The sequence below is a fragment of the Pristiophorus japonicus genome, chromosome 5, assembly GCF_044704955.1.
Source record: "Pristiophorus japonicus isolate sPriJap1 chromosome 5, sPriJap1.hap1, whole genome shotgun sequence".
Taxonomy (NCBI): Eukaryota; Metazoa; Chordata; class Chondrichthyes; family Pristiophoridae; genus Pristiophorus; species Pristiophorus japonicus.
The window spans coordinates 48,974,676-48,992,193 of NC_091981.1; the positions used below are offsets into that span (position 1 = coordinate 48,974,676).

General features: G+C 45.9%; 1 protein-coding gene across 1 annotated transcript in view; it reads left to right on the forward strand.

Annotated features, from left to right (window-relative positions):
* LOC139264338 (doublecortin domain-containing protein 2-like) overlaps positions 1 to 17,518 on the forward strand; it is a 331,073-nt gene that overhangs the window by 216,546 nt on the left and 97,009 nt on the right. Inside the window, exon 8 of the mRNA XM_070880624.1 lies at positions 13,211 to 13,224. Within this exon, the coding sequence (XP_070736725.1) occupies positions 13,211 to 13,224 (14 nt within the window). The remainder of the gene's footprint in view (positions 1 to 13,210; positions 13,225 to 17,518) is intronic.

Genomic DNA, 17,518 nt, shown 5'->3' on the forward strand with positions numbered 1-17,518 from the left:
CCTCAACAGCAACCACTGCATCTCCTTCCAGACCTGCCTTGCAAAGGGGCAGTCCCAAAGGAGATGGATGACGGTCTCGTCCGCACCACAGCCAACTTGGGGGCAGAGTGCTGTGTCTCTGAAACCCCGGCTGTGCATGAAGGATCTGACGGGTAGGGCCCTTCTCACTGCCAACCAAGCTACGTCTTGGTGCTTGTGTGAAAGTTCTGGCGATGAGACATTCTGCCAAACGAGTTCGACAGTCTGCTTGGGGAACCGTCCAACAAGATCCATCATCGCCGCCTTTTGTAGGCATCCAGGACCTTGCGTGCCGACCACTGCTTTATGGCCTTGTGATCAAAAGTGTTTTTCTTGAAAAACTTTTCCACGAAGGACAGGTGCTGAGGCATGGTCCAACTGCTCGGAGCGTTCCGCGGCAGCCTAGCCAGACCCATCCTTCGCAACACCGGGGACAGATAGAATCTCAGCACGTAATGACACTTGCCGTTTGCGTACGAAGGGTCTATGCACAGCTTGATGCAGCCGCACACAAAGGTGGCCATCAGGATGAGAGACACGTTCGGAACGTCCTTTTCCCCCCCCTTGTCCAGAAATTTGTACATTGTGTCTCTGAGGACACGGTCCATTTTCGATCTCCAGACAAAGTGGAAGACGGCTCGGGTGACGGCCACGGCACAGGAGCGGGGTATGGGCCAGACCTGCGCCACGTACAACAACACTGAGAGCACCTCACTCCTGATGACCAGGTTCTTTCCTGCAATGGAGAGTGAGCGCAGCTTCCACCATCCCAGTTTATGTTTCGCTTTAGCGATATGCTCCTTCCAGTTTTTGACACATGCCCCGTCTGCTCCGAACCATATTCCCAAAACCTTCAGGTAATGTGACTTCACGGTGAAGGGAATAAAGGATCGTCGGCCCAGTTGCCAAAGAACATGGCCTCGCTTTTGCTGCGATTTACCTTCGCTCCCGAGGCCAGTTCAAACTGGTCGCAGATTGTGAGCAATCCGCGGACCGACTGCGGATCCGAGCAAAAGACGATGACGTCGTCCATATACAAGGAGGTCTTGACCTGAGCGCCTCTGCTGCCTGGGATTGTCATCCCCCTAATGCCCGCATCCTTCCTGATGGACTCGGCAAAGGGCTCGATACAGCACACAAACAAGACAGAGGAGAGGGGACAGCCTTGCCTGACTCCAGACCTGATCGGAAAGCTTTCAGTTTCCCACTCGTTGATTAGAACTGTGCTACTGATGTCTGTGTAGAGCAGTTGGATCCAATTGCAGATACCCTCCTCAAACCTCATCTTGGAGAGCACGTCCACCAGGTACGTGTGTGATATCCTGTCAAAGGCCTTCTCCTGGTCCAAGCTGATTAAACAGGTGTCCACCCTCCTGTCCCGCACGTAGGCAATCATATCCCTGAGTAGCACGAGCCATCAGAGATCTTCCTGCTGGGGACAGACTTGACCCTGTTTGCCATGGCCTTCGACAGGACCTTGTAGTCCACATTAAGCAGCGCAATGGGCCGCCAGTTTTTGATTTCCTCCCTCTTCCCCCTTCTGCTTGTAGATGAGGGTGATGATGCCTTTCCTCATTGATTCTGACATACTGCCGGCCAGAAGCATACCCCCGTACACTTCCAGCAGGTCTGGGCCCATCCAGTCCCACAGAGCCGAATACAACTCGACCAGTAAGCCGTCGCTTCCGGGAGTTTTATTCATTGCGAGGGACCGGACAGCCTTTGTCATCTCGAACAGAATTAGCGGGTGGTCCAGACTCTGCCGTTCGCTGTCGTCTAAGACCTCTGAGATAGACGACAGGGAGGCTGCGCGGTCTGTGGGCTTGACGTCGTACAGCCCGGCATAGAAGGATTTGCTGATCCTCAGCATGTTGGGCTGTGAAGACGTCACAGAACCATCTTCTTTTAGGTTGCTGATCAGAGCTCCCCCTGTGTACCTTTTGGAAGAAGAAACGCGAACACGTCTCATCCTGCTCGACGGAGCGGACTCTGGAGCGGAAAATGATTTTGGAGGACTCTGAGGCAAACAGCGAGGCTTGCTGGCCCTTCACCTCTTGGAGTTCCTCCGCGACATCGACCCCCATCGACTGCAGGAGGAGCAGGTTTTGCATACTCTTCTGGAGTTGGGGCAATTCCCTCTGTCTCCCTCTCACCTCCTGAACACCTTTGAGGATGAAGAACCTCTTGATGTTTGTCTTGATTGTTTCCCACCAGTGCATCGGGGAATCACAGAGGGGTTTTACGGTTCTCCAACCTTTGTAGTCCCTCTTGAGTTCCTCAACGTTTTCCGGGGTCAACAGTTTCACGTTGAGCTTCCATATCCCCCTGCCAACTTTCTCGTCTTCCTGTGGAAGACAGTCGGCCAGTAGGAGGCAGTGGTCAGAGAAGAACACCGGCTTGACGTCGGTGGATCTGACCTTGAGCATGTGGGACACAAACAGGAAGTCTATTCTGGAACGGGCGGACCCGTCTGGTCTTGACCAGGTGTATCTGCGCGGTGCTCCATCTGCAGGGTTGCTGAAGACGTCGCACAGCTTGGCATCTTTTACCATGTCCATCAGGAGTTTGGATGTGGTGTCCAGTTTGCTGTCGGCTCTGCTGGATCGTCCAGCCGCATCGATGATGCAGTTGAAATCACCGCCCAGAACGACTGGTCTGGATGTCGCCAGCAGCTGTGGGAGCTGCTGGAGGAGGGCCAGCCGCTCGCTTCTGAGAGGCGAGGCATACACGTTAATCAGCCTTAGAGGAACATTTTTATACAATACATCTGCTACGAGGAGGCGGCCGCCCACCACCTCCTTAACTTCGGTGATGGTGAAGTGGCCTCCCCGCAGCAGAATGCCCAGGCCGGAGGAACGGCAGTCGTTGCCTCCTGACCAGACGGATGGTCCGTGGGACCACCATTGCGACCACTGCCGGTAACTGCTGAGCCACACTCCTGCAAGAATAGCAGGTCTGCCTTGACCTTGGCGAGGTACCCCAAGGTAGAAACACATCGCGTAGTTGACTTAATGCTGCACACGTTAATGGATGCAATCTTTAAATCCATTTTTAAATTGGTGATTACAATCCAAAGATTACATTTTGAACGCGCAGTCCTTTAGCCCTGTGGCCTGTTCCCGTATACATAAGGTAAATTTAAACTTTTCTACTGCACGTTGGCTGAGATATGGGTTGTCCTCTGCCTAGGGGATGGTTCGACCAGGGGACGGCAGCAGTGTGGACGGGGGGTCCTCCATGTCAACTGGGCTGCCCTCGTCTGGTGTTGGTTGTTCCTTGTGTGCATCCCCTGTCGCTTCGTCGCTCCCACAGATCCGGAGTGGGGGTGCATTGGTGGCTTCGTCGCTCCCGGAAATCCAGAGCTGGGTTTCATCCGTTGCTTCGTTGCTCCAGGAAATCCGGAGCAGGGGTGCATCGGTGACATCACTGCTCCCGGGGTCCCGGAGCTGGAATGCGCTGGTCGCATTGGCGTTTTGCCTCTTCTGTTGGTGGTAGTGGGGACTTTTGCCTCGCCATTCATCATCGGATGAGCTGGAGCCACTGTTGTCCGTCATGGACGGTAGCCGTCTTTTGCCTCTCGTTTCTGTAGGAGGCCACTTTTCCTTTGCCTTGCGGGCTGCCGCCTTCTTCTTGACGAGTTGCCATTCATGTTTTCCTTCTGCTTCTGCTCCCTCCTGAGCTTGCACACGTAACTAGCACTCTTCAGTTGCTTTTATGGTTGTAAAAGCCTGCATCACTTTCCTCTCTGCCCTCTTTCCCGTACACTACACCGTCACCTGCACCCGAAGACAACCTAGTTGTCCTTTGAACTGTCTTGAATGGCTCAATGGACCTGCTTCCGTAAACCCTAGTGATGATGCTATAAGCTGATTTGCTCATCAGGAGGCACTTCAGTGCGTATATATTTAAGTTATACAATTTGCATGCAAACCATGCCCAATGTGATTCTATGGAACTATCTTGTTTAGAATGGACAGCTACAGCTATAATGCCATTAAAATTGCAGTGTGGCACTTAAGTATGCATTATATTATTGTAAAAAAAATTCTGTTCTATTCATAAATGTAAAACTGAGCTGAACATTTCAAATGTGGTCCAACTCTTGCTTCATTAAAATTCCATTAAAGTGTCTATCAGATCCTGGGACTTTATGACACCTTAATGTTCTTGTTCCCGTGGCAATTTCATAAAGTGTAACATGATGCACTCTTTTGATTATCGTACCTGGAATATTTTATGTTCTACCTCGTATGACCATCATGTGTGAGCAATTCATTGTAGCACCAGTGTGCACAACTGTACATTTTATCACCATAGGCATTGATCTGCCAAATTACTATGTATCTTATGTTAGCCGTGGCTCAGTGAGAGCATTCTCGCCTCTGAGTCAGAAAGACAGGGGTTCAAGCCCCACTGCCATTGGTGCTGTCTTTCGGATGAAACATTAAACCGAGGCCCCGTCTGCATTCTCAGGTGGACGTAAAACATCCCATGGCACAATGTGAAGAGGAGCAGGGGTGTCCTGGCCAATATTTGTCCTTCAACCAACATCATTAAAACAGATTACCTCATTGCTGTTTGTGGGACCTTGCTGCATGCAAATTGTCTGTCGCAATAGTGACTACACTTCAAAAGTACCCCATTGGCTGTAATGTGCTTTGGGATGTCCTAAGGTCGTTAAAGGCGGTATTTAAATGCAAGTATTTCTTTCTTCTGAATAGGTCGTTTTTTTTAAATTGTAGAGTTGATGCTACAATCTTGTCACCTGGGACACCATTGCATGGGTTGGTGATAGCTCTGGATATCTGACATGCACTTCCAATGATCAGAGCACCCCGCTAGGAGCCCAGGCTTGCAGAATTACCCCTTGTATTCTTATCTCACGTTTGTGTTACTCAGACGTAGACAGCGGGAGTCATTTTGAATTTGAAATTAATGGAACAGCAGATTCTGTGATGGGCCTGCATTTTAACACCATATAGCGGCCAACTGCTTCATAATATTAAAGCGTAATGAAAATAGAATGTGGTAATTTTGACTTTGGGTGATAGTGTAAATCAGATACAGTGTGACAAAAAGAGTTGATAGAAGAGATAGAGATAACAATGATCGAAAGTGAGAGCCATGCAAAAAGGAATAGTAGAAAACAAACAAAGGCAACGGGATGCAGACAAATGGTATTAGAGAATGGACTGCAAGCAGAGACACATTTGCAGCAAAAGAGTAAGAGTTTTCATTTTTGTCTGGCATTGCTGCAGGAGATCAGCTAGTGAGTTTTTTCAAAACCTTTCTTGAGACATTAGAGCATAAGAGCAGCCAAGGGTGAGAGAAGGGCATTCGGCCTCTGAAAGGTTATCTCTCTATTACATTGACTCTCTCAATAGTTTTTAATTATGTTTTAAATATTTCCAAAGTGTTTGCATGCAGAGAGGCCCCAAGGAAACACTGAGGAGCACGTGCTGAGCCCAGAAAGTATTAGCATAGTTAGCTAACTCACGGAAAGTGTAGAAGCTGTGGGATGGGAATAGAACAGTATCATGATGCCCCGGATACAAAGCTTATTAATTATATACACCTTTAATTATTAAACTTGTATACATCCCAAAAAAAACATAATTTAAAGAATTCACAAAAAGCTTTCAAATTACCCATCTAACAGGAGGTAGTCAATTCTCTGGGTAAATTGAAAATTTATTTTGTGGTTTATTTAAATTTTTTATGAGTTTATCTTTTTAGCTGTGTCTTTAGTTGGTTGGCTCAGGAAACATAATAGCAGCAAAAATAAATTGGGTGTGGGGAGGGGGAAATTGAGTCAATTTATGACAATTGATGGTATATAAATCTTTTGGATGAGGCGTTAAACTGAAGTCCTGTCTGCTCTTTCGGGTGATATAAAAGATTCCATGGTACTATTTCAAAGAAGAGCATGAGGAGTTATCCCTGGTCTCCTGGCCAATATTTATCCCTCAATCACCATCACTAAAAAAACAGATTATCTGGTCATTATCACATTGCTGTATGTGGGAGCTTGCTGTGTGCAAATTGACTGCCACGTTTCCTACATTACAACAGTGACTACACTTTATAAAAACAAGTAATTCATTGGCTGTAAAGAACTTTGAGAGGTCTGGTGGTCATGAAAGGTGCTATATAAATGCAAGCCTTTTTAATAATTTTCAGCATTAGAATACATGAGCTTGAAAACAAACATTTTTTGGGTCTTGGAGGCATGAGTTTTCATCAAACTGGTGAAAGGTTAAGAAATTGGAATAACAGCAACTATTTTCTATCATAGTGAGCTGTGAAAAATCTCTATAATCTACCCTGATTTCTTTAAGTACCCTTGGATGCCTTCCATCTGATTCTCATGCCGTATGAATATTTAAACACTCCTATATTTTAATAATATTTTAATAATGGGTCCACCTGATCTCTTGGTGAGTTTATTCAGTGAGTACTTGACCCATACAGATAAGAAAGATTTCAGGTTCAGGTTCAATCCCCAGTGTTACGGTTTGTTTTTTATGCATGTCTTCTCTCTCTCTCAATGGTTCAGTACCAGTTCACATTAGTGTACTTTGTCACCTATCAACTTGAAGCTGTATCTTTCCTGTCTTCTGTCCTTGTAGTTAGTTACCCCATTTTCAGTAATCTGTTTATTGGACTTAACATTAGATGTGTTATCAGCTGATTTCCTTAAAGGGACCATGGCTAACTTTCTTTTGACATTTGTGCTGCCAGTGTTCTACAACTTTGAGGTACTACAAACACTTGACGAGCACTGTACAGAGGTGCAATGCTGCACCCAGGCTCTCCCATGACACCCCCCATATGCTATGGAGGGAGTCACAACACACAGGGAGGTCCTCTTCCATTCCAATGGGTGGAAGAGACCTCCCCAAGGAGATCAACACAACCCGGTTGCACATTGCACAGGATGACACAAGCAGGGATGTGATCAGGAGGACTTGCTGCATTGCTGCAAATGTTTCATAGAAACATAGAAACATAGAAAATAGGTACAGGATTAGGCCATTCGGCCCTTCAAACCTGCACCACCATTCAATAAGATCATAGCTGATCATTCACTTCAGTAGCCCTTTTCTGCTTTCTCTTCATACCCTTTGCTCCCTTTAGCCGTAAGGGCCATATCTAACTCTCTCTTGAATATATCCAATGAACTGGCATCAACAACTCTCTGTGGCAGGGAATTCCACAGGTTAACAACTCACTGAGTGAAGAAGTTTCTCCTCATGTCAGTCCTAAATGGCTTACCCCTTATCCTTAGACTATGTTCCCTGGTTCTGGACTTCCCCAACATCGGGAACATTCTTTCTACATCTAATCTGTCCAGTCCCATCAGAATTGTATATGTTTCTATGAGATCCCCTCTCATCCTTCTAAACTCCAGTGAATACAGGCTCAGTCGAGCCAATCACTCCTCATATGTCAGTCCTGCCATCCCAGGAATCAATCTGATGAATCTTCGATGCACTTTCTCAATAGCAAGAACATCCTTCCTCAGATTAGGAGACCAAAACTGAACACAATATTCCAGGTGAGGCCTCACCAAGGCCCTGTACAACTGCAGTAAGACCTCCCTGCTCCTATACTCAAATCCCCTAGCTATGAAGGCCAACATACCATTTGCCTTCTTTACCGCCTGCTGTACCTGCATGCCAACTTTCAATGACTGATCTACCATGACCCCCAGGTCTTGTTGCACCTCCCCTTTTCCTAATCTGCTGCCATTCAGATAATATTCTGCCTTTGTGTTTTTGCCCCCAAAGTGGATAACCTCACATTTATCCACATTATACTGCATCTGCCATGCGTTTGCCCACTCACCTAACCTGTCCAAGTCACCCTGCAGCCTCTTAGCGTCCTCCTCACAGCTCACACCGCCACCCAGCTTAGTGTCATCTGAAAACTTGGGAGATATTACACTCTATTCCTTCATCTAAATCATTAATGTATATTGTAAATAGCTGGGGTCCCAGCACTGAGCCCTGCGGCACCCCACTGGTCACTGCCTGCCATTCTGAAAAGGATCCGTTTATCCCGACTCTCTGCTTCCTGTCTGCCAACCAGTTCTCTATCCACGTCAGTACATCACCCCCAATACCATGTGCTTTAATTTTGCACACCAATCTCTTGTGTGGGATCTTGACAAAAGCACTTTTGAAAATCCAAATACACCACCTCCACTGGTTCTCTCTTGCCCACTCTACCAGTTACATCCTCAAAAAATTCTGGAAGATTTGTCAAACATGATTTCCCTTTCATAAATCCATGCTGACATGGACCGATCCTGTCACCGCTTTCCAAATGTGCTGCTATTTCATCCTTAATAACTGATTCCAACATTTTCCCCATTACTGATGTCAGGCTAACCGGTCTATAATTCCCCGTTTTCTCTCTCCCTCCTTTCTTAAAAAGTGGTGTTACATTAGCTACCCTCCAGTCCATAAGAACTGATCCAGAGTCGATAGACTGTTGGAAAATGATCACCAATGCATCCATTATTTTTGGGGCCACTTCCTTAAGTACTCTGGGATGCAGACTATCAGGCCCGGGGTTTTATCGGCCTTCAATCCCATCAATTTCCCTAACACAATTTCCCGCCTAATAAGGATTTTCTTCAGTTCCTCCTTCTCACTAGACCCTCGATCCCCTAGTATTTCCGGACGGTTATTTGTGTCTTCCTTCGTGAAGACAGAACCAAAGAATTTGTTCAACTGGTCTGCCATTTCTTTGTTCTCCATTATAAATTCACCTAATTCTGATTGCAAGGGACCTACGTTTGTCTTCACTAATCTTTTTCTCTGCAAAAGCTTCTATAGATATGTGAAGTCAGTTTTTATGTTCCCAGCAAGCTTCCTCTCATACTCTATTTCCCCCCTCCTAATTAAAACCTTTGCCCTCCACTACTGAATTATAAAATTCTCCCAGTCCTCAGGTTTGCTGCTTTTTCTGGCCAATTTATATGCCTCTTCCTTGGATTTAACACTATCCTTAATTTCCTTTATTAACCACGGTTGAGCCACCTTCCCCGTTTTATTTTTACTCCAGACAGGGATGTACAATTGTTCATCCATGTGATCTTTAAATGTTTGCCATTGCCTATCCACCGTCAACCCGTTCAGTATCATTCGGCAGTCTTTACTAGCCAATTCGCATCTCATACCATTGAAGAGACCTTTCCTTCAGTTCAGGACCCTAGTCTCTGAATTAACTGTGTCACTCTCCACCTGAATAAAGAATTCTACCATATTATGGTCACTCTTCCCCAAGGGGCCTCGCACAACAAGATTGCTAATTAGTCCTTTCTCATTACACATCACCCAGCCTAGGATGGCCAGCCCTCTGGATGGTTCCTTGACATATTGGCCCAGAAAACCATCCATAATACACTCCAGGAAATCCTGCTCCTCCGCATTGCTACCAGTTTGGTTAGCCCAATCAATATGTAGATTAAAGTTACCCATGATAACTGCTGTACCTTTATTGCACACATCCCTAATTTCTTGTTTGATGCGGTCCCCAACCCCTCTACTACTGTTTGGTGGTCTGTACACAACTCCCACTAGCGTTTTCTGCTCTTTGGTATTCCATAGCTCCACCCATACCGATTCCACATCATCCAAACTAATGTCCTTCCTTACTATTGCGTTAATTTCCTCTTTAACCAGCAACGCCATCCCACCTCCTTTTCCTTTCTGTCTATCCTTCCTGAATGTTGAATACCCCTCAATGTTGAGTTCCCAGCCTTGGTCACCCTGGAGCCATCTCCCCGTAATCGCAATTATATCATATTCGTTACTTGCTGCCTGTGTAGTTGATTTGTCCGTCTTATTATGAATACTCCTCGCATTGAGGCACAGAGCCATCAGGCTTGTCGTTTTAACACACTTTGCCCTTTTAGAATTTTGCTGCAATGTTGCCCTTTTTGCTTTTTGTCTTGGGTTTCTCTGCCTGCCACTTTTACTTTTCTTCTTTCTATCTTTTGCTTCTGCACCCATTCTACTTCCCTCTATCTCCCTGCATAGGTTCCCATCCCCCTGCCATATTAGTTTAACTCCTCCCTAACAGCACTAGCAAACAGTCCCCCTCGGACATTGGTTCCCATCCTGCCCAGGTGCAGACCGTCCGGTTTGTACTGGCCCCACCTCCCCAAGAACCAGTTCCAATGTCCCAGGAATTTGAATCCCTCCCTTCTGCACCACTCCTCAAGCCACATATTCATCTGAGCTATCCTGCAATTCCTACTCTGACTAGCACGTGGCACTGGTAGCAATCCTGAGATGACTACCTTTGAGGTCCTACTTTTTAATTTAGCTCTTAACTCCCTAAAGTTGTCTTGTAGGACCTCATCCCATTTTTTACCTATATCGTTGGTACCTATATGCACCATGACAACTGGCTGTTCACTCTCCCCCTTTCAAAATGTCCTGCAGCCGCTCCAAGACATCCTTGACCCTTGCACCAGGGAGGCAACATACCATCCTGGAGTCTCGATTGCAGCCGCAGAAACGTCTATTTATTCCCCTTAGAATAGAATCCTCTACCACTGTAGCTCTCCCACTCTCTTTCCTGCTCTCCTGTGCAGCAGAGCCACCCACGGTGCCATGAACTTGGCTGCTGCTGCTTTCCCCTGATGAGTCATCCCCCTCAACAGTACCCAAAGCGGTGTATCTGTTTTGCAAGGGGATGACCGCAGGGGCCCCCTGCACTACCTTCCTTCCACTGCTCTTCCTGTTGGTCGGCCATTCCCTATCTGGCTGTGTAACCTTTACCTGCGGTGTGGCCAACTTATTAAATGTGCTATTCACGACATCCTCAGCATCGCGGATGCTCCAGAGTAAATCCACCCGCAGCTCTACTGCCGCAATGCAGTCTGTCAGGAGCTGCAGCTGGATACAATTTCTGCATATGTAGTTGTCCGGGACACTGGGAGCGTCCCTGACTTCCCACATAGTACAGGAGGAGCATGACACATGTCTGAGCTCTCCCTAGATTAACTTAATTTGGCAACAACAATGATAAAGGTTACCTACTGATAAAAGAAAAAGAAGAAAAACTACTCACCAATCACCAGCCCTTGGCTGTGACTTCACCCTTCGATTTCTTTCTACTTTTTTGCTTTCTCCCTGCAGCTGCACCAGCTGGCCTCCCGACTCACCACGCTGCTCCCTCTGACTGATGGGTCTTTTGTAGATCCCGAAACATTATTAGAAAGCTACACTCAACCTCATTCTGCTGTGCCTCTCATCACATCACTATTACTCTGCCTTCCCTACTCACACCAACTTGCCTTGCACCACCACTCATCCCTCTCTATCTACATTATCACATCCCCATCTCGCTAGCCACCCCTCACACTCTTCCCCCATCCCAGTCCAATCATGCTAACTAACAACACACAAGAGTAGGCACTTGGATGTTTTATGCAATGTTCATGTAAAGTTTCTGTTAATGTGTCAAACACTGAAACCTTTATTTTCAATACTTTGTGTTCTTGGACAGATTTGTGTGCACCTTTGGAAGTGGCTTAGTGAATTGCAGTGAGACATAACGGTATCCCCTGCAATTGTGATGAGTTTGAAAGGAATGGCTTGGGCATTATAGGGATGCTTTATGGTATTGGTGTGGGGTGGTGCGAACCTGGCGTATCATGCGGCAGCCATGGTGTACAGCGTCCAGTGAAGTAAATGTGACCATGGTGAGACTATCCTTGGCAGCAATGTGGTCGGGTACTGATGCCCTGTGTCGCATCAGTTGATTGCAGAGAAGGATGGTGTTGGTGAAGCCGGTGTGCCTGGTGATGTTGGTGTTGGAGCTAGAGGGAGCAGCGTGCAGCGGCCCAGCCTGGCCCGGAAATCGGCGCGGTCCCGGCCTGCAAGACCATCAGCAGGATGGGGCCATCAGAGGGAGCAGCGTGCGGCGGCATGCGACGGCAGCGAAGTCAGGTCACTGATTGCAGTGCGGGCAGGCACAGCAGTATGGGGCGAAGGAGCGGCAAGAGTTTGTAGATGGAAGTGACCGGGGCCCAGGAGAGGTGAGGGTCCAGGGGCAGCACGAGCCAGCCCACACTACAATATATGTGCGCACTCGGTCCGTGCAGCAGAGCTGGTCTCCAGTTGTCTGGGGTAATCCTTACCAATGGACCAAGACCGAACTCTCTCAAGCCCATGTGGTGGCTGGTGTGCAACGGCCACTACATGTTAAAAAATCCAAGCACAGGCATCTTCCACCCTCCAAGATGTAGTTCAGGATCTAGAATATCAGGTCCTTCATTGAAACACTTGTGAACTCATTCCTTTTTGATGTGGAAGCAAGTCATCCTCGCTTTGAGGGACTGCCTATGATGATGTTGGAGCTGAATTTGGTGGGATTCTGAGGACCAGGATGAGCGAGTTTAAAGGGCACCCATGCTGATGTAATAGATGGCAAGTGAAGTAGAGATGACAGAAGTGATCTGTCAATAGTGGGAGTGGTAATGAGGTCAGACTAGTTGGAGACTTGTGCAAAGACTTGCAGCATCCTGAATCTGTAGTGTGGAGAAGCTAGTGGTTAAGTAGACACAAAACTAGATGGGATTGTGAGTTGTGAGGAGGATGCAAAGATGCTGCAAGGCGATTTAGATCGGTTGAGTGATTGGCAGATGCAGTATAAAGTGGATAAATGTGAAGTTATCCACTTTGGTAGGAAAAACATAAGGACAAAGTATTATTTAAATGGTGATGGCTTGGGAAGAGTTGATGAATAGAGGGACCTGGGTGTCCTTGTAAACCAGTCATTGAAAGCAAACATGCAGGTGCAGCAAGCAATTAGGAAGAAATGGTATGTTGGTCTTCATTGCAAGAGGATTTGAGTACAGGAGCAAGGATGTCTTAGTACAGTTATACAGGGCCTTGGTGAGACCACACCTGGAGTATTGTGTGCAGTTTTTTTCTCCTTACCTAAGAAAGGATATACTTGCCATAGAGGGATGTAGCGAAGGTTCACTGATTCCTGGGATGGCAGAACTGTCATATGATGAGAGATTGGGTCGACTAGGCCTGTATTCACTAGAGTTTAGAAGATTGAGAGGGGATCTCATTGAAATGTACAAAATTCTGACTGGGTTGGACAGACTGGATGCGGGGAGGATGTTTCCCCTGGCTGGGAAATCTAGAACAAGGGGTCACAGTCTCAGGATACTGGGTAGGAAATTTAGGATCGAGATGAGGAGAAATGTTTTCACTCAGAGGGTGGTGAACCTGTGGAATTCTCTACCACAGAAGACTGTGGAGGCCAAGACACTGAATATATTTAAAAGGGAGACAGATAGATTTCTAGAAACAAAAGGCATCAAGGGGTATGGGGAAAATGTGGGAACATGGTGTTGAGATAGAGGATCAGCCATGATCATATTGAATGGCGGTGCAGACGCGAGGGGCCGAATGGCCTACTCCTATTTTCTATGTTTCTAAGGGAACATATCTCAATCGGCTGGAAGTTTTGACTTGACACTTGAAGCTGTCAATTCATCAGCTATTCAATGGCTACTGACCTCCACCTCAGCTTCACAGATGAGGTCTAGGCACAGCAGGAAACTGGTGGGCGACTTGTCAAATCCAAAAAGCTGGGGAAGAAACATTGATATGTGGCTGTAAACAAGCCACTAATAATTTTAGTTGCCTCCCACTAATGATTTTAGTTGCCTCTACGTGTCGGATCTGCTCAGCGCTGGCATTTGGTAAAGGCGTGTGGGGTTCTGACCCTCTGGGGGGAAAAAAAACACTTTCCCACCCGACCCGCCACTGATCATGCCCTTTGACCCCGCACAAAATCCAGTCCTTATGCTCTGTATCCTTAAATTAGGGTGGGAAAAATGACAAGGGCTCCCACTCCAGATCGCTACCCAGCAGCCTCTGCTGGAAATGCACATGTGATGCTGTTGGGTAGGGATAGGATTGGATTTGGCTGTAACTTCTCCCATGGCCAATAAGCCTGCCAGAAATCCTTGTTAAGACTCCTATGTTTAGGTGATGTTTAAGAGGGTGTCTGGCACTCATACTAGCAAAGAGTCAACTCCTTCAGGAGTCTGTGTGTTTAGAGAGGGAGGAAAGAATAAGAAAACTGGTAGGGAAAAAATATAACAAGTGTTCTGATTGAATTCTGCTGTCCCAGTGGGGGAGCCACACTCTCGCGAGTGAGGATTAGAGAATTGGCCTGTAATGCTGTAGTCTCATCTCCGATACGCACTGCCTTCGAGCGTTGAATTATGTAATTAACCTCATACATAAGAACATAAGAATAAGAGCAGGAGTAGGCCATACGGCCCCTCGAGCCTGCTCCGCCATTTAATACAATCTTGGCTGATCCAATCATGGACTCAGGTCCACTTTCCTGCCCGCTCCCCATAACCCCTTATCCCCTTAGCAGTTAAGAAACTGTCTATCTCTGTCTTAAATTTATTCAATGTCCCGGATGCAGTATAATGTGGATAAATGTGAGGTTATCCACTTTGGTGGCAAAAACAGGAAGACAGAATATTATCTGGAAGGCGACAGATTAGGAAAAGGGGTGGTGCAACGAGACCTGGGGGTCATGGTACATCAGTCATTGAAAGTTGGAATGCAGGTACAGCAGGCGGTGAAGAAGGCAAATGGTATATTGGCCTTCATAGCTAGGGGATTTGAGTATAGGAGCAGGGAGGTCTTACTGCAGTTGTACAGGGCCTTGGTGAGGCCTCACCTGGAATATTGTGTTCAGTTTTGGTCTCCTAATCTGAGGAAGGACGTTCTTGCCATTGAGGGAGTGCAGTGAAGGTTCATCAGACTGATTCCCAGGATGGCAGGACTGACATATGAGGAGAGACTGGATCGACTGGGCCTGTATTCACTGGAGTTTAGAAGAATGAGAGGGGATCTCATAGAAAAACACAAAATTCTGATTGGACTGGACAGGTTAGATGCAGGAAGAATGTTCCCGATGTTGGGGAGTCCAGAACCAGGGGTCACAGTCTAAGGATAAGGAGTGAGCCATTTAGGACCGAGATGAGGAGAAACTTCTTCACTCAGAGAATTGTTAACCTGTGGAATTCTCTACCGCAAAGAGTTGTTGATGCCAGTTCGTTCGATATATTCAAGAGGGAGTTAGATATGGCCCTTACGGCTAAAGGGATTGAGGGGTACAGATAGAAAGCGGGAAAGGTGTACTGAGGTGAACGATCAGCCATGATCTTATTGAATGGTGGTGCAGGCTCGAAGGGCCGAATGGCCTACTCCTGCAACTATTTTCTATGTTTCTATGTTTCCACAGCTTTCCGAGGCAGTGAATTCCACAGATTTACAACCTTCTGAGAGAAGAAATTCCTCCTAATCTCAGTTTTAAATGGGCGGCCCCTTATTCTAAGATTATGCCCCCTAGTTCCAGTCTCTCAGTGTAAACATCCTCTCTGCATCCACCTTGTCAAGCCCCCTCATAATCTTATACACTTCGATAAGATCACCTCTCATTCTTCTGAATTCCAATGAGTAGAGGCCCAACCTACTTAACCTTTCCTCATAAGTCAACCCCCTCATTGCCGGAATCAACCTAGTGAACCTTCTCTGAACTGCCTCCAAAGCAAGTATATCCTTTCGTAAATATGGAAACCAAAACTGTATGCAGTATTCCATGCTTGGTTAGAACCCAAACTCTTAATTCTGGAATTAAAATTTCATGATTTACCAGTTTGTGCTCTCCTCAAAATACTCCTAATTTTTAACATGTTCCATTTCTGCATTCAGCAATTGAATAAACTATTCCTTTTTCCTTCATTCCACATTGGCACTCTAAAGCATTGAAGTCTCACTGTATGACATAGGCACAACCGTTGGGTGTGTCTGTGGGTGGAGTTGGGGATGGGTGAGATGAAAGGAGTGTGCTTTTCTTCAATTTTCTTCGGCATGTCTTCTTTCCCGTTTCCATTCTACTCCAAATTCTGGAATTGGCTCCGATGTTCATCTTTATACCTAGCTGGATTGCAGCCATGCGATATTAGTAATGAACATGGTTATAAGATTCTTCTCTCCGCTATTTTGGGAAGAAGACTTTAACCTATTTAAAAGAGCTGATTATCAATGAAGTAGCAATGAAAGAATTGAATGAATGCTGTGTGTTCATTAATAATATCGCACTGCACTTCAACCCCTATACCTCAAACAACAGTGCTATCTCGCTACCTTTGGTTCTGTAATGATAATTAATGTTGCCGATATTGTATTGTCTTTCTTACTCCGTTTTAAAACTTTTTTTGGAGCGTCCATACTCATGAAGTTCAGGCGCTAAGCTCTGGAATTCTCTGCCTAAACCTCTCCGCCTCTCTTTCCTCCTTTAAGACACTCCTTAAAACCTAACTCTTTGACCAAGTGTTTGGTCATCTGCCCTAATTTCTCCTTATGGCTCGGTGTCAACTTTTTTGTCTTGTAATACTCCTGTGAAGCGCTTTGGGATGTTTTACGATGTTAAAGGTGGTATATAATTACAAGTTGTTGTTGAATAAAGGTTGGGGACTGGAACACTTTATAACCGACTAACCGCATTCAGTACACTCACGTCAGGCAGGATGTAGTCTATTTATAATGAAGGTGTCCAGCCTTAAGTGACACCTCTGCCAATCTGTATCTCCAAATGGCACTGTTGTCACAGAATTTCCATTTTCTCTGCACTCTATCTGATTTCCTATTTGGAGGTTGAACTGTTGAATTAGTACCCTGCGTTAATTCCTGTGTTATATCACCAGTAATCTTTTCAAGTGGTCAGAGGAAAATTAACTTGCCATTTCCTCTGGCTAATCTAGGTTCTCCCAAATGTCTGAAAGATGAGTGCAGTACACTTCAACACTTGTCCAATGCAGTTTTGCATACTTCTATTTTTGCAGAGCGTCATAATATATTTTTAATAACTTACTGATTAGAAAGTTGGGAGAATCACTTAATTAGAAAGATGACCTGTTGATTTCATTGCGGCAGAAGAGCATATTTTCAATTGGGTGCTGTTGAGACTGTTGCAATTTGAATGCAGTTCAGTTTGAATTGTATTTTGCTTCACAACAAAAATATGAACCCTGTTCTACATCCGACCCACCCACCCATATTTGAAAAGTAACACGAGTTCCATTTTGTTACATCTACTGCTGTTCATTCTTTCTGGAAGATTTCCATTTCCACTGCGACTCACCAACATTTTCAACTAAATATTCTTGTAGTACAACTGTCCTTGATATCACGATGACCTGCCATTTTATTGAACTATTCTGTTAAAGGGATTTTTTTCTCCCTTTAGCCAGGCAAAATTTTGTTGGTTAGGTTTCTTTTAAAAAGTCTTTCAGACGTCTAAAGCAGCAAATTGAAACGCCAATACTGCGTGGGGAAATTGCGACAACAGGCGACAGATTGTTGTTATTTGTTTAAAGGTTAACATAAGAACATAAGAAATTGGAGCAGGAGTAGGCCATTAGGCCTCTCGA